This window comes from Macaca thibetana, chromosome 5 (assembly GCF_024542745.1).
Source record: "Macaca thibetana thibetana isolate TM-01 chromosome 5, ASM2454274v1, whole genome shotgun sequence".
Classification (NCBI taxonomy): domain Eukaryota; kingdom Metazoa; phylum Chordata; class Mammalia; order Primates; family Cercopithecidae; genus Macaca; species Macaca thibetana.
The window spans coordinates 133589090-133607424 of NC_065582.1; the positions used below are offsets into that span (position 1 = coordinate 133589090).

The following is an 18335-nucleotide window of genomic DNA, read 5'->3' on the forward strand; positions in this document are numbered from 1 at the left end:
CAGTGCTTCCCCTGTGGCCCTGCATGGCATGGCATGTGCCCTTTTCTCTCGGGAAATTGAGTAATATAAAGATTTCATTGTCACTGGCCTCTCTGTAACATCACTTAGCTACTCCCATAAATTAAAATCTCAACAGGTATCAAGAGGCAGAAGTGCCTTCCTACTCTCAGCGGGACCCCAGGACCAGCAGCATCAGCATCCCAAAGCCACAGAATCTGCATCTGCATGGGAAAAAGATCCCCGGGTTATTTGCAAGGATATTGAAGTTTGAGATGCTGTGGTGGTGTGGTTTAAAGCTTCGGGTCTGCAATTAGAAGGCCCATTTCATGTATTTGTGCCTCCCATTAGCTATGTGGCCTTGTACAGTTATTATTATTTCCACCCCTAATAAGTAGAGATGAATCTATGCTAAACACTTAGAAAATGCCTGGCAAATACTACTATCATTCTTTTTTAAAAAATAAATGCCCATGCACAAACTGTTGAGGCAACTTCCTCCGATACATTCTTAGCCAGTCTCTTGAACTGATCCACTGCGATTATAGCCCATGCCCACCCCCAACAATTCCACCCATAAAAGAAAAGAAAGACGCCACAACTCCTGGCCGCAGAGTGTAAAATATATTGATGGTTGTAAAGGGACAACTTGGGGATATTTTAGGTCTGCTGAGATGATGCACAGCATACATACATGCTCTAGTTTTTGGAACCATGTCATTAAGTTTTCAAATACATCTGTTTTGAACATGGTATTTTTTTCTTCATTAGCATGAATTACTACTCTACAGTTTCTTCTAGAGTAAATAAATATAATGGCTGTTTGCAGAGCAACTACAGACTTACTTAGATGTTTAACAAGGTGAACAATTTCACAATTAGATCAACCATTAACAGCAAGGTGTTTTTCATCTGTTTTGTTTACTGCTACAGCAGGGGGGATGGTAACTTTTCCAATTTATTCTTTGTTGACATCTTTAGTTACCAACAGACTCCCAAAAATAATGAAAAGTCGGTTAAAAAAATTAAATTGTAATTATGCCATGGGCTTTCCCAAGATCCTTAAAGTCAGCTCATTTAAATTTACAAGAGAAAAAAAAAGGCATCATGGAAAACTAAGTAACAAAAAACTACTGAAAAATACATCTGTAGAACACAGTGGTCAGTTGTAAACAGCTCAGAAGGGAAAAAAAAAAAAAAAAAAAAAAAAGTCCTTCTAGTATGTTAAGCAGTCCAATGACAAACTCTGCTTTTTTTTTTCTTTCTTTCTAGTGGCTATTTTCCTACCACAGTGTTGAGCTTCATTATTATATTAAATAACTTATATGGGTAAAAAGGAGTTTGCTAACCAGCAGCCAACTCAAAACCTTGTAGGAGGAGGGAGGAGAAAAATTTACAACACAACACACACTAAGGGGAAACCAAGTCCGCAGTCAGCTTCCAACCAGTCTTACCCCTCTCTGGCAATACTGATTGAGCTGAGGTTTGGGATCTAAACGGGGGGGGGGGGGGGGGGGGGGGGGGGGGGGCGCGGGTTTAGATCCCCTCCCTCCACTCCCTTCTTCATTTAAGTTAACAAAAGAAACACGGGCTTCCTCAGAGCCAGCACTCAGCTGGGCAAGTCCCATTAGCAGCAAATGTTCAACCAAATAAAAAAGAACACACACACACACAAAAGAAAACTCTATCCAGGTGCAGAGCTGTGATTCACATGGAAATTCCAGGAGATGAATCATGTGCAGAGCTGGGATTTTTAGAGGATTCTTTCTCAAGTGTCTTCAGTGAACATTTCAGTCTCACAAAATCGGAGTCTGTCAGCTGCAGGAAATAAGTTCTCCATCTGGTCTTGAGTGAGCTTGCATGCTTTGCTGACCGGGGTGCTCCAATGACTGCAGGGTCTTCATGAGTGTTCTGAGTACGAGATGCCAGAAAACAAAGGCCAGCCCCTCGATGATCTGCAGGAAGCAGCAGCAGCAGCAGCAGGCAGGCAGCTCCCAAGTGTTAAACTCTGCCTAAGAGGCTCGACCTGAGTAGTAAAAACAACACAACCTAAGACAGAATGTAACAGACTACTTGAACTAAGATGAAAATGCCTTGTGTAATGCTAATTTATTTATCCTGTGTTTTAAGTTTGATTTTACAAAGTTAAACCAGGAAAAAAACAATTCAAGCTTTTAAGTTATATTGGCTCTCTGGGAAAACTGCTAGTCACTTAAAAAAACAAACATTTATTAATGGAGATGGCAAAAGCTTAAACAGATAAGTCTGTATCTTGAGTAGGTTTATATTATAACAAAAACAAAAAAAAACCCAAAGATCATTAATAATAAAGAGCTTTTAGGTATAGGTTATCATAGGTGGGTTTACTTGGTAGATATAAGCATCTTCACAACACATTCCATGAACACTGGGAGAGTTTAAACAATAGTTGACAATAAGGATGTCTGCCATCAGAGGTGTATTTGTCATTGCCACTGATGAATCTACGTGTCTGCAATGAATGGGTCTACGACCGCCAAGAAAAGCATCTACGTAAAAATATCTTACTGCCTTCAAAGCTAATGTACAAAAGTTTTCAGGTAGGTACAATGATTCCAGAATATAGTCAGCCCACTCTATCTGTGGGTTTTGCACCTGTGGATTCAATCAACAGCAGATCAAAAATATTTGAAACAAAAAATATGTCTGTAAGGAATACATACAGACTCTTTTTCTTGCCATCATTCCCTAGGTAATATGGTATAACAACTATGTATATAGCATTTACATTATATTAGACACTGAAATTAATCTAGAGATGATTTATGGTATGACTACACAGCATTTACATTATATTAGGTATTATAAGTAATCTAGAGATGACTTAAAGTATAAGAGAGGATGTATGTGGTTATATTCAAGTATTATCTATTGATTATTTTGAGTTTACCCTAAGAGGTTATGTTTTCTTGAATCAGTAAGATTGATGGCCACAAGAAAAGAACATTTCTTCAAACAACAGCAACAGAAAGTTCCATTTCATTATACCAGGGACTGGAGCATCCTCAGATTTTGGTATCTGCAGGAGGTCCTGGAACCAATCCCCCATAAATACCAAGGGATGATTATGCTTAATCTTAGTATCCACTTAATGTATGTATTTTGTAAGTTATAATAGCCTGTTTTATTTTGTTTTAACTTCTTCGTGGTTGCTATGCTTTGGCCAACACCTGTGATAACCCAGTACCATTCAATGACACTACAGGAGCATGGGCTGAGGAATAATAGAGAGCAAGACTCCGTGTCCAGAGCTGGGGGAGACATTAGGGGAAGACCCTGTGCCTGCCCTCAAGGGGCTTACATAGCAATAGGGAAAAGAACCACAAACACTACACAAAACTGCATGGCTGGTAATGAGAGAGAAAGACTACCTCCTGACTGTATGAGTTCTGGAGAAAGTCTTTCTAGGGAAAAACCGGCCAGGGACGGGGGAGGCATTGGAGCTGGGCCATGAGAACAGACAGGACATGGAAAAGGCAGAGTGCATGGCTTGAACACCAACACAGATGGGAGTTGTTCTTCAAAGCTCCTTAAAAAACAATTTTAATGTAGAAACTGTCTTTTATACCAACTTTCATTTCAACCAATTGATATGGGAGTGCTGGGAGGGGAAGGGCACAGTCCCTTTAAATAATACAGAATGGGAGAAGGGAAGTGCTGGGTAGAGAAAGGCGGGTCCCTGGCTAGGGCTCCACCCCCAAGGACCTAGGTGAGAACAGACATTTCCTGCCCAAATGTTGCATTTCCCAAGACCACCCTGGCCCACCATGCCCCCATCCTGGGCCTATAAAAACCTGAGACCCCACCAGGCAGACACACAAGTAGCTGGACGTGGTGAGGAACACATCTGCTACAGAAGACACAATTGGCTCGTCATCGAGAGGACACTGAGGGAAGCACACTGGTAGAAGGGCATGCCGGCAGGGCACACCGACGGACGCCAGCACACCGGACTGACTGGCGGGATGAGGCGGAGTTTGGCAGGGGCCGTCTGAGGAGAGGTTGGTCATCGAGAGGACACTGAGGGGAGCACGCTGGCAGATGGGCACACCGACAGACGCCAGCACACCGGAAGGCCACTGACTGGCGGGAAGAGGCGGAGTTTGGCAGGGGCAGTTGGAGAAGAGCCCGGGCCACTGAGTGGCCCCACTCCAGTGTAAAAACATCTCCCTTTGGGCTCGCCCATCGGCGGAGAGCTACTTCCACTCAATAACACTTTGCACTCATTTTCCAAGCCTATGCTTCCAGTACACCGAGGCAAGAGCCCTGGGATACAGAAAGCCCTCTGTCCTTGCCATAAGGTAGAGGGTCTAATTGAGCTGGTTAACGCAAGCCACCTATAGATGGCAAAATAAGGGAGCACCCTCTAGAGGTCTGAGCAGCAGGGCACTGAAGAATCGAGCCACACCATATCCCCATTGCATGCCCTGGGAGAGGCACAAGGGAACCTTTCCCGTTTCACAATCAAATGTTAGATGTCATATGTTACGTGAACAGTACAGACGTGGGAAGACATTATACAATTCAATCTTTAGCTTTTAATGTCCAACCTCTGACTTATGAACCTTTCCAATCTAACCACTAGTTAATAGGAATATGTCATAAAATAATAAGAACTAGAAAATAATTTTGTAGGTAGGTCTGGATTAATTTAAAATGTCTGGAGACCATAGGTAATGCAGATACCAGATATCAGTCATGTGTAGCCAATCTGCTTACAAATTTTTTTAAAAATCTACAAGAAAAGTAACAAAAGCTAAGCTATACCCAGGGATCCCACCAAACTTACTGTTTTTAAAAATACAGAAAGGAGGGATTAAAAAGGAGACATACGGAAGGCAAAATGTATCAAAAAAGGATAACTAAAAGGAGTGATTCTCAAATCTTTTATCCAGCAAGATATGCACTCTGAGGCCCATGTTTTGCACATGAATAATATTAAATAGCACAGTGAAATATTTTAATACGAACACAGATTAATACAAAATTTTAATTGAAATGTGCCACTGCCAGGCACAAAATTATATATATATACATATATACATATATATATATATATGTATAATTAGTCAATGCATTTTAGTTCTATACATATATATATAGGCATCAGCCCAACAAGCCTGTTATATCCCATAGCTTTAGGCATTGGCCAAACCTTCTTTATGTTTGAGTCTGGGGATACAAGAATCATCTCCAATCCTTCACCAATTACTATGATATCCTAAGGATAAGAATTCCAATGCCTTCATACCTTATCCCTCATCCCTCATCACTGGGAAGTACAAAGAAGGCCTAAGCTTTCGTTTGAAACAAACACAACCACCCAAAACCAAGTATATCTTAGATATCCTGGTTCATAAAATCTAGCCTAATATCAAGTATAATGAAGGCTCTCAAATGATTCTGGGACCACAAAAAGAAGAGAAAATGTGCTTGTAAACCCTAGTACAAAAAGGTATACATTCTGAGTTTCTCAGTAGGACTATAATGATAACAATTTTGATTATATTACACCCTGGGCTGCTTGTGCCTATTAAAGTATCTCAAATGCTTAAAATACAAATTTAACCCTAGTTTTGTTCAAGAATACTCATAGAATAGCAAAAGTTGTAAATCTGAAAAATCTCCAGATTATGTTTAAAGTCCCAACTCTCTCAAACAAAGAGAGGACTGAGATCCACTTGGAAAGTGGCAAATGCAACTTTATAAAGCCTACTGGTACTTCTTTTTTTAATCTCAGGTTAAATAAAATTTTACTGTTATAAGAACTATTCAGAAATGAAGTCTGAACTGATATTTTAGACAAAGTCAATGCATTTTTTTTTTTTAACCATACTTTGGTTCAGCTCCTCATTCTATTAAATAATGGGAGAGAAAAAGAACAGTCTCTGTATATCTGCCAGTATAAAAAAAAATGAAAGGCAATAAAGCAGAATGATGGTAGTGAGAATTCTGAGCCACAAAGATTTGGTGTACAAGAGATAAGGTGCAGAGGACTTGGAACAGATAGACAGCAGCTCCCTACAAAACGCATGTGGGTTTCTTCAAGTAAAGCCAATTTCCTTCAGACTTGTGCAGCAATGAGAAGAATGAGACCCACCTTAAAGACTTCCACCTGTCTTTCTCTATATGATTTTCAGGTCCTTCACTCTCATAAGAAGCCAAGTAGAGAGCTACAATCAAACAAAAGAAAGTGCATTAACATCAAAGCCTTCTCCTGATATATTATCTACCACCATCCATCCCTTGTTCAACCTGAGCCAAACTCCATAGCAAGATACTCTTCAAAATATCAAGTCATGACCAAGAAGCTTCACTGTTTCATGAAGAAAACAGATTATCACTTTGCCTCTGACTGACCATCTCAATGAAAACCCAAGGGCTTCTAAGCCAAAAATGCACCTAATTACCTAAGTATATATAAGGCAAAAAAAGCTAATAAAATGTAAGCCATATGACGCTGTCATACACTTAAGACTTAATGTTCTTTACAAAGAAAGGGCTGAGGGTTCTTTCCTGGTAGACTGAGTTGTTTTTTCCTTTTCTCTTTTTTTTAAAACTCTTTACTAGGTAAAAAGCCAGGTTTTCTAGGCCAATTTTCCATCCTCCTAATATTTTTCTTTCTTTTCAAATCAGAAAGACTCTTCATTTAAAAATTCAACTTTGTTATTAATCCTCTTTATAGAGGTTAAAAACAATCAAATCTCCTCTGGCATAGGTGATATTAATTCAAAATGTTCTCCTGGTTGGGCGTGGTGGCATAATCTCAGCACTTTGAGAGGCTGTGGGCAGATTGCGTGAGCCCAGTAGTTGGAGACCAGCCTGGGCAACACGATGAAACTCTTGTCTCTACAAGAAAAAAAAAAAAAAAAAAAGAAAAGAAAAAAATTAATCGGGCACAGTGGTGCACACCTATACTCCCAGCTATCTGGAAGGCTAAGGTGGGAGGATTGCTTGAGCCCAGGAGGTTGAGGCTGCAGTGAGCTGTGATTGTGCCACTGCGCTCCAGCCTAGGTGACAGAGTGAGTCGCTGTCTCAAAAAAAAAAAAAGTCATTATTGTAAATACTATCAATCTACTATGAGAAATTGTTAATAGCTGCTATTAATTCCTGTAATATTAGGATATATCAAATCAATAAAATAAATCTCTAAATATTTTATGAGCTCACTTCTGATGATTTTGTTCTGTATCTAATCACTTGTTCTGCTTCAAATTCCCTAATGTTTTAACAGGTTAAAATGTTCCAGTACTTTTTTAAACAGCAGGGGGTAGCAATTTACTGTTTTTGTTTTTTTTCTCCAAATTACATGGACTATCAACATGCCACAAAACACCTTTTGTCTATTCAAGTAAGTTCAAACAAGAAAAAAAAATTCTTCAGTAACCACATTTGTGCCCATAGCTTTGCAAATCTGGTATTATAAAGAATACTTAAACACAGAAACATACTGTTTGTAGGTGAATATTAAGTGCAAATATTTTAGGGACAAATCATACATTTTCTGTGAAACAGAAAACTCTTAACATGGAACAGATCAGAGGACAGGCCTCACTACTATATGAGTAACCAAGCATTTCTATACCAATATCCTAAACAAAGGATTTGGGGATGCTCCCCAAAGGATTTGGTGGTAGCTCCCACTGAATGGCCTTACCATCTTCACTGAAGACTGGTACTGTGATCAGATACTGCAAGATCTTCCGGTCCCTCTCAAATGGACACTCCACTTGTTTCCATGTCATAAATTCACTCACTTGTTTGGCCAGTTCCCAAAATTTCTGGAAGATAAGTTAAAAAAGGATATAAAGGTGATCATAAAAAAAATAATTAAGAGGTTGGGAGAGGCAATTCCATTCGAAATGATTCCTTCTTATTTTATTAAAGAGACAGGGTTTCACTCTGTCACCAAAGCTGGAGTGCTGTGGTACAATCATATAGCTCACTGCAACCTCAAACTTCTGGGCTCAAGCAATCCTTCAGCCTCAGCCTCCCAAGTAGCAGGGACTATAGGTGCGAACCACCATGACTAGCTAATATTTTAATTTTTTGTAGAGACAGGGTCTCACTGCTGCCCAGGCTGGTTTCAAACTCCTAGCCTCAAGCATTCCTCCCACCTTGGCCTCATAATGGACTGGTATTACAGGCATGAGCTACTGCAGCTACTTTCTGGTCTTTGCTCTTCTGAATTATATAGTTTTCTTAATTTAATAAAACTCTATTTGTGAGGTATAAACATTTTCTCAAGCTTCCTCAAATAGTAATAATCATCATCATAATGGCTCAGTTACTCTCTTCTACTTGGTATTGTTAATTTCTTAAACAAAATAATCTGGAAAGAGATAATTTGTTCTGAAACTGCAGAATTGGCTTTGGCTGCGTGGCCTGGAATGCAGTGCTGGAGAAGCTGCCCCTCTCCTTGTGCTCGGATTTTTGTATCCTACTTTATCACACTCACCTCAAAATTGACATGGCCGTTGGGAAGGCGGTTGGCACAACCCTCATTGAGGAAATAAATATCTTTGATTAAGAGACTGAAGAATGGTATCACAATCTAGAGGAAACAAAAGATTCTGATTTGTCTGGGCAAACAAATATTTAGTCTCTCATAAAAATACATGAGATTAATGAACAACATTAACTTTTGATTATATGAAAGGCCACAAAGAATTAAGGTACAGTGTTTTGTTCTTACACAACAGTAATTTCTTCCTTTACATAATTTTGCTTACAATACAACTGCTATTTATAACCAAAGCACAGCAAGGACAAGTAGCATTGGGAAGTGAATAGGTTAGTACTTTTATTACAATTTTTCCTATTTTTCTCATTACAGTAGTATGCAATAAAATCTGAAAACTCTAGCTATTAAGAAAGAAAAAATACCTAAAAGAACTCTTGCCTTTCATTTAGCAACCCCTTAGCAAAATGTTAATAGAATACCTATCACTGCAGGCACCAATTTTTTTTTTAGAGACAGGTCTTGCTCTGTCACCCTGGCTAGAGTATGGTGGTGCAATCATGGCTTACTGCAGCCTTGAACTCCTAGGCTCAAGCAATCCTCTAGCCTTAGCCTCCTACATATCTGGGACTACAGGCGCGTGCCACCACATCCAGCTAATTTTTTAAAAATTTTGTGTAGAGACGGAGTCTCACTATGTTGCCCAGGTTAGTCTTGAACTCATGGGGGTCAAGCAATCCTCTTATCTCAGCCTCCCAAAGTGCCCACATTACAGTCATGAGCCACCAAGCCCAGCCATGTACTAAGAGTTTAAGATGCATGACCCATCTCCCTGCTAGAAGCTGTACTGCTTATTATTTAGATGTCTACATTTAAGACAGATGTCTACATTTAACTTTTTCTTTTAGATAAACATTTCTTCTTGAAGACATTCCTCAAGATAATGTGAGAGCTCAAGGTTTTAGAATAGTTGCTACAAACTTTCTATTGTAAACCTGGCCTGTGTATGACGAACAAGTTAGCACCTGCTCATGGGAAATCACCTAAGAAGTACCTTGCACAATATGTTTTGAGACAAATGTGCCCCAGGTGAAGGAGGAAATATGAATGTATAAATTAAAATTAATAGTTGTTTAAAAACAATAAACCTTTAAAAATACTTTCCCATCTGAATCCTTTGGCTTGATGAGGTGGTATTTAATTAATTAGCCTAAAGCAATAATCTCTCAGTAAGTACCCCAAATCATACTAAACCCACAAGAAACAGAGAAAAAGGCTCACATACAGTAATTTCCATTTTCTCTCAAATGTCAACATATTTTTAAAGATTCTAAATTTCCTACAATGTAGAAAAATCCATTAAACACCGATTGTGGGTCTATCTTGTTTGCCCAAGATCAGATCTTTGAAGTTTCCTAAGCTTATGACTCAGGTGGTACTTCTATATTGAGTGAACAGGAAAACATACTTTTGGGCTCCCACACAAAAATATTAAGTATCAATTCCCTTCTAAGGAAAAATTCAGATTTTCACCAAAGTCATTTAAAAAACAAGTTTTGATTATTTTTGTTTCATTAATTTCTGAAAATAACCAAAATGAATCTTCCATTTTCACATCTTTGGACATCTCACCTAAGTATACTTTTAATCATTTGTTATTATCTCTGAAAGTCTCTAAAGCCAAATTAGTAAAGATCTCATTACCTTTCCTTCTAATATGATTGGCTATTTTCCATTATGTTAGAACTAAACAACATAGTAACAATACTAAAAGTACAACTGAACCTTGCTTCTTTGAAAGACTATTTGTGAATGGGAATGCTGGACTTTGGATGCTGCCAGACAACAGTAAAAAATTTGGCTTCAGAATTTACTGGTGGTATAAGCTAGGAGTTGGCAAACTGTGGCCCTCAGGCCTCTTTTTTATGGCCTAGGAGCCACACATTTTACATTTGTAAGTAGCTAAAAAAATCAAAATAATAATATTTCAAGATGCATGAAAATTATATGAAATTCAAATGACAGTGGCCATAGAGCTTTAATGGAAGAGAACCATATTCATTCATCTTCATATTGTCTATGTCTGCTTCTGTGCTACTGTGTCCAAGGTGAATATGCACTTAGAGGATAATAAGGATACATCATCATAAGACAGCCCCAGGGAAATAAGAACAAAATTATAATCAAGATGTAATATTTGTATACTGTAGCAGCTTTTAAACAAGAACTGTATTTTTGTGCTCTATTCTTTGGTGCTGAGCTGTGAGATTCATGAGGTGTTGATCATTGACTGTTTCTTATTGATATTTAAACTTCTCGTAAATTCACACCAAGTGCCTATAGCTGGAATAGAAATTCTAGGTGGCAGAGGCTATACCTTACATGATTTTTGCATTCAGGGGTGCCTGCAAGATGCTCCACTACTGACTATCCCAATCACTCTTTCATAAAAATAAAAATATAACTAATCTTACTTATGACACTTTACTGCTCTGTTCCTTATGCCTGTAAGAAAGAATTCTCGCAGGCTTCAACTTTTCATTTATTCATGGATAATTCCCTTCAGATCTGTAGCCCCTATACAAATCTAATACAGTGAAAATCAGATTATAAGGACTTCCATGAGCTAAGTGAATGTACACATTATTAATAGGACAAAGCAAAAGTTTATTTTCCTCAAGGTCTTGTCAATGATGTTTTAGCAGGAGAACTTCTCAAGTAATAGTATTTTTGAATTTCCTTTCAAAATATTCTTAGTTCAGAAACCCAGCAACTACACCATAAGGGTTTTGCCAGTTCCACACCTAGAAATGAATGCTGATAAATAGGACCAAGTAAGTTCACAGGAGCAGAATTGGAATGGCAAGAGGATTTAAAGCCACGTAATCATATGAGGAATGGTTAAAAACCTGGAGACACAGGTACCTACAGAAAAAAAAACAAAAAAAAACAAAAAAAAGCAGCTATTTAAAGAATACTTAAGGGCTGCTGTGTGGAAAACACATTTGGTTTGTTCTATATTAGGTACCTAGAGATGTGCCACTCTGCCCACACAAACTTGAGATTTAAAAGGATACAAAAGATTCACCATATTGGTCAGGCTGATCTCAAACTCCTGACCTCAGGTGATCCACCTGCCTCAGCCTCCCAAAGTGCTGGGATTATAGGCGTGGGCCACCACGCCTGGCCAAAAATACCAATTTTCTTGAATAAAAGGTGGATTTAACTAGAAATGCTTTCACTCTCAGCCTTTGAGACCAACTGTAAAAAGAGATGGCAGTTTTTAAAATGGCTGTGAGTTTTTTTTAATTTTACTTTAAGTTCTGGGATACATGTGCACAATGTGCAGGTTTGTTACATAGGTACACATGTGTCATGGTGGTTTGCTGCACCCATCAACCTGTCATCTAGGTTTTAAGTCCCGCATGTATTAGGTATTTGTCCTAATGCTCTCCTTCCCCTTGCCCCCCAGCCCCCTTCTGGCCCCAGTTATGTGTTGTCCCCTCCCTGTGTCCATGTGTTCTCATTGTTCAACTCCCGCTTATGAGTGAGAACATGCAGTGTTTGGTTTTCCGTTCCTGTGTTGGTTTGCTGAGGATGATGGCCTCCAGCTTCATCTGTGTCCCCACAAAGGACATGATCTCATTCATTTTTATGGCTGCATAGTATTCCATGGTGTATATGTACCACATTTTCTTTATCCAGTCTATCATTGATGGGCATTTGGGTTGGTTCCATGTCTTTGTTATTGTAAATACTGCTGCAATTAACATACGTGAACATGTGTCTTTATAGCAGAATGATTTATATTCCTTTGGGTATATACCCAGTAATGGGGTTGCTGGGTCAAATGGTATCTCTGTATCCTTGAGGAACTGCCACACTGTCTTCCACAATTATGTAAATTATGTTGAACTAATTTACATTCCCACCAACAGTGTAAAAGTGTTCGTATTTCTCCACAGCCTCAGCAGCATCTATTGTTTCTTGACTTTTTAATAATTGAATGGCTGTGCTTTCATTTGTTTAATGAACTACAGAGTACAATTTATATGTTCACATAGAACCTGTTTAAAACAAAACAAAACTAAAGCAGACAAAATGTATTAAATGATGTAAAGGGTAAGTACTTGGGACTTTTTGTAGAAAAAAACTTAGAATTCCACAACTGAGAAATTTTGGAGGGATTGCACTTCAGAATTTCTTTGGCCAACGCTGTAGCTCCCTACTCACAGATATGATACCACAGACTTCTGGGGCAGAGCCCACCAAGCCCTCACTGAAGCCCATGCAGAGAGAACCTTGCCTGCCCTGCAACACAGAGAAGGTGAATGAGGCCACGTACAGCCCCTTCAGTGGGCTTACTCTTCAGTGTGCTGCAATTCTCCCACATGTGCTCATTGTTTGAAGCTTAAAAGACTTCATATTAGATTCTTTTCTCAATCTAATCACAAGCGTACTGGGATGGAGCAAGTAAAACTTAAAAAACCCTGTCAGGTTGCAGTAAGACTGTCATCTCTGCTTCATACCCCCTCCGATGTTATTAAGTTTCTTTATTTAAAGAAAAAATTTGAAGGATTTACAATATCCCTCAAACATTGTTAGAACTGATATTTCAGATCTGATTGAGAACCAACTTAGCATTTACTAAAGGTGGGGTTGTGTGTTTATTTTTATTTTAGATCATTGAGGCTGAAGCTTTTTCAAGGGACGTGATTGGGAAGCTGTGAAAGGTTTTTTACCTCATTTTCTTTTATTTGTGGAAGATATAGTTTAAGTTAAAAGATGGATGGAATTGAAACCGAAAATAACCTCTATCAGGCAACCTTCATTAACCCAGTTACCATAACTAAGCATTCACTTCTCAAATAACATGACTGCCAAATGTTGAAACAGCTTACCCTTCCTCTGTAAAGAAATATGACACCAAAACGTGCCAAGGAAGGACCCTCAGAATCAAGAATATGGTAGAAGAAGGATGGTACTAATTTGTTTAAGAGTAGGGTAGAGTGAGAAAGGACCATTAATTTCTCAGACATTACCCCTGTACTTTTTCTGCTACCCCCATAATCCAATTAGTAACAGCACGCCTAATGCTACAGCAACTAACCTACTTTCTGAAAATAAATGACTTAACCATGGGAGGTAAGCTAATTCTTTTAAGAGAAAAGGTTACATTAAGTCAGCTACCTTGTGCAGAGCTTAAATGTCTATTTTCCATTAAACTAAATTACTCTTTAATGCTATTAGTCATCTTAACATATGACTTAATGTATTGCTTGAAACACAATTAAGAGGCACTACAGAGTAATTATGTAAGTAATGTAATAATAACACAGCAATATCCAGTCTAACAAACTTTCTGGTAGCACTCACCGTCTCTGTGTGGCAAGTGGTATCATTTCTAGAGTACATGTCTCTCTTAAATCTCAACAAGTAAAAAAGCTTCAGTGTAGTAGTTCACATAGCATTTCAGTATAAAACACAGCAAGTCTACCGTAAGAAAGACTTTAAGTACATACCTTTTCTCTACTACTATGAGCAGTTAAAGACCTTTGTGCTGCTCCACGAAGAGCTGTTCGATAATTATAGAAATTGCTTGAAGGGTCCATCTGATGCTATAGATAAAAGACAGAAGAATATTAACTCTTTATTTATTGTAAACTTCTGTAGGAAGTTTATGAGATCACACATTTAGTTACATATGAAATTCAAAATTAGTTAGGAAACTCAGTAGGAATATGATTTATCCTTCTCATACACACAAATGCACATGACACACATTGCACAAGTGTTTTCTTTCCTGAAGTTTGGTGTAATTATGTGAGCTGATGTCAGCTTCAATAATGTTAAACCTAAACTACATTCTTTCTAGGCTAATTGTTGAGCTTAGACGTAAAACTAATAAGAGTCAAACACCAGCATTAGAAAAATTTCCTGTTTGCTTCTGAAGGTCAATGGGCCCACTGATGGTTAGCCATGTATAGTGATCCAACATACTTTGTAGTGACAAATCATGCACAAATAATTGAAGCATATCATTTGCAAGAAGGAAAAGAGATGTATTGGGTTGTATGAATAGATCATAAAATAATAGGTATAATGATAATTTCCAATTTGGGAGAAAACTTGGGAAAGAACGCTTTCTTCTTATCTCCAAAGATGGTAATTCAAAGCACTGGCACACCAAGGTAGTGCTCAGATGAATATGATTCAAATACACATACTCTGGCACACGATTTTTTTTTCTTTCCTTTTTTTTTTTTTTTTGAGATAGGGTCTCACTTTGCCACCCAGGCTGTAATGTAGTGGTGTGATCTTGGCTCACGACAGCTCCCACCTTCCAGGCTCAATCAATCCTCCTGCCTCAGCCCTGCAAGTAGCTGGGACTATAGGCACGTGCCACCACACCCGGCTAATTTTTTGTATTTTTCATAGAGGTGGGGTTTCGCCACGTTGCCCAGGCTGGTCTTGAACTCCTGGGCTCAGGTGATCCTCCTGCCTCAGCCTCCCAAAGTGCTAGGATTACAGACATGAGCCACTGCGCCTGGCCACAATTCTTACTATCCTCAGAATTGTATGGGAAGGGCTTTTTCACAGATCAGCTAAATTGCTGAAAGGATGAATAAATGTTACTCTGGGGATGGGGAACACTTCCCCTGAGACACTGAAGATAAATGAAGCTAATAGGCTCACAGTGAAGTAAAACTCTCAACTGCTCAGGATCGAAATTCCATTCTGGCATATAAGGTGATATGACTGACAGCTCACTATTTCCCCAGTCAATTAACCCCAGAATGGACATCTCTACCTATAAAACAACCAGTACATAACCTGATTTATTTTCCTCTCCAATTCTACCCACTTTCCTTTCCCGGGGTCTGTAAAGATGGATGGGCTTTTTCCTCTGTCATAGTCTGAAGGAGAGGCAAGACCACATAAAGGAATTCCACTTTCCAGGTGTCAAGTGTTACTTAACAGCAAAACATCGGCTTCACATACCTCAAGAATGTCAAATTTTGCAGTCTTCACTTTGGCCCAAGTTTTTTTTAGTCGAGAGACTGGGCTCATATTCATACCAGCTTCCCATTTGAAATGGAGGGAAAGAAAAAAGGAAAATTGAAAGAAATAAGAAAAACCATAAACATATACTTCTAAAAAGCATTCATTACTAAGTGAGAATTCTAAAATTAGTAAGTAACAAACTTCAATTGTACTTTTTTTTTTTTTTTGCAAATTCTGAGTCGAGAAACAGCATAAATGCTACCATTGACTCTGTGCAGAGGTGAACACATTTTCTCTATAAAGGGAAAGAGAGTAAGCATTTTAGGCCATATAGTCTGTGTCATCACTACAAGACACTATCACTGTCGTGCAAAAACAGCCATCATCCAGTTATGTAGATAACTACATATACAAATGGTTATGATTGTATTCCAGTAAAACTTTGTTTATGTGCACTGAAATCTGAATTTATATTACAGTCACATGTCAGAAATGTTAATATTATTATTTTCATTTTTTTCAATCATTTAAAAAGATAAAAACCATTCTTAGCTCGCTGGTCATAAAGAAACCAGTGGTGGGCCATATTTGACCCACGGGTCATAGTTTGCTGACCCTTGACCTAGAAACTAATGTGTCAACCATGCTTTGTGTGTATTATCTCATATATCCCCTCAACATTCTTAAAAAATATGCTACAGTTCCAAGGAGTAAGACATTTTCCCAAGGATATCCAGTTAACAAGTAACAGAGATGGAAGCTCACACGGAGCTAACACCATAACCCACACTCACTCCAACAAGCCAGGCTGCCTCTCCTGAAGGATACTTTACGTACTATAACTATTCAGAAAAATATTACAGTGGCTGTTATACAGAAAAGGAACCCACGCTAGCCTAAATGAGTACATGTATTAACTCCATGCCACCAACATTCATATTTTAAGGACAAGAAGTGGGAGATTGCTTCTTAATTGAGGTACAATTTACATACAAAAACTACACAGACCTTAAACACATAATTAGATGAATTTTGACTAATGTGTAAGTGCATGTATTACCACTCCAATCAAGATAAAGTAGCACATTTCATGATCCCAGAAAGCTCTTGGGCCTCTTCTGGTCACCTTTGGACCCTCTTCTGGTCACCTCCCCACCACCACAGAAATCAGAACACTGGCTACCTAAAACCACAGATTCGTTTTGTCTGTCCTAGAACTTCGTATCAATGAAATCATATGGTATCTACTCTTGTCTCTGGCTTATTTTGTACAACATAATGACTCTAAAATTAATCCATGTTACTTATACGTATCAACTGTTCATTTTTATTGCTGAACAGTATTTCATTGTATTAATATGCCACAATTTATTTAGCCATTCATTTGTAAACGGGCATTTGGATTGTTTCCAGTCTTGGGCAATTATGAATAAAGCTGCGTTCTTTTACAAATCTTCCTGTGGACATGTGTTTGCATTTCCATGGAGTAAATACATAGGTGTGTGCAATCTCTGCATTGCAGGGTATAAATATGTTTAACCTTATAAGAAACTGCTGAACAGTTTTCCAAAGTAGTAGTACCATTTTATACTCCTGCCAATAATGTATAATAAGAGCACCACTTGTTCCACATCTTCAACACTATTTGGTGTAACCAGTTTTTAAAATTCCAGTCATCCTAGTGCATGCAATGGTATTAATATTTTGCTGCAATTTAATTTGTATTTCTCTGATGACTAATGATGTGGAACACCATTCCAGATACTCGTTAGCCATTAATATACAGTATCTTCTTGCATGACATATCTGTTTCAGTCTTTTGGCCTTTTTTTCACTGGGTTATTTGTCTTTTTATTGATTTGCAGGGTTCTTTATAGATTCTGGATACAAGTTATCTGTCAGCTCTATGTATTACAAACATTTTCTCTGATGCTATGGCTTGCCTTGACATTTTCTTACTAGTAGAAGAGGGAAATTAAGTAATCTATTATCTAGACTGTGAGCCTTTCAGTCCCTGATTCAGATAATCTTTCTGTTTGCTATTTTCATGGAGTTAGTCAGATAAATAATAAGCTGAGACTTGGCCAGTATTTTTCTGGGGGGAGAGAAAGAAGAAATGGTATGTAAACAAAATGGAAAAATAAATTGGTGGAAGGGAGAATTTATTAGATTAAGATTCTTGAATTAAATTTGGTAGATTCTCTAGCTTTAAACTGATCCTTCAAAAAGACCTCAACTCTCTTTTTTTTTTTTTTTTTTTTTTTTTTTTTTTTTTAAAGACGGAGTCTTGCTCTGGCGCCAGGCTAGAATGCAGTGGCATGATTTCAGCTCACTGCAACCTCCGACTCCCTGGTTCAAGCGATTCTCCTGCCTCAGCCTCCTGAGTAGCCAGAACTACAGGCATGCACCACCATGGCCAGCTAATTTTTGTATTTTTAGTAGATAACAGGGTTTCACCATGTTGGCCAGGGTGGTCTCGATCTCCTGACTTCATGATCCGCCCGCCTTGGCCTCCCAAAGTATTGGGATTATAGCCATGAGCCACTGTGCCCGGCCTATTCTTTTATTGAAATGTTTATTGAGCACCTACAATTTGAAAGATGGCCATATAATTGATCATACAAACTAGGACACTTTTTAATGAAAGAATTATTATCAAAAGCTATTATCAATAATTAAGGCAAGACAACAGGTATAAATTGGAACAACTAAGACATATTGTTACCACACATATTTATAGAATGAAAGGAAAGAAACACGGTCTCTGATGTTAAAACCTCCATAATATAGAGGAGTGAGTTTGTATACTAGAGTAATAAGGTCTGCGGGTGAT

At 38.3% G+C, this 18335-nt stretch overlaps 1 protein-coding gene across 5 annotated transcripts in view; it reads right to left on the reverse strand.

Moving 5' to 3' along the window:
- Positions 1–599: 599 nt before the first annotated feature.
- RASGEF1B (RasGEF domain family member 1B) overlaps positions 600–18335 on the reverse strand; it is a 615892-nt gene continuing 598156 nt past the window's right edge. For all 5 annotated transcript variants that reach the window (XM_050790144.1, XM_050790146.1, XM_050790145.1 and 2 more), the window contains 6 exons: positions 15500–15579; positions 14020–14115; positions 8495–8590; positions 7694–7817; positions 6137–6209; positions 600–2023 (listed from right to left, as the gene is read on the reverse strand). In XM_050790144.1, coding sequence (XP_050646101.1) covers positions 1999–2023; positions 6137–6209; positions 7694–7817; positions 8495–8590; positions 14020–14115; positions 15500–15579 — 494 coding nt within the window. In that variant the 3' untranslated portion in view covers positions 600–1998. The remainder of the gene's footprint in view (positions 2024–6136; positions 6210–7693; positions 7818–8494; positions 8591–14019; positions 14116–15499; positions 15580–18335) is intronic.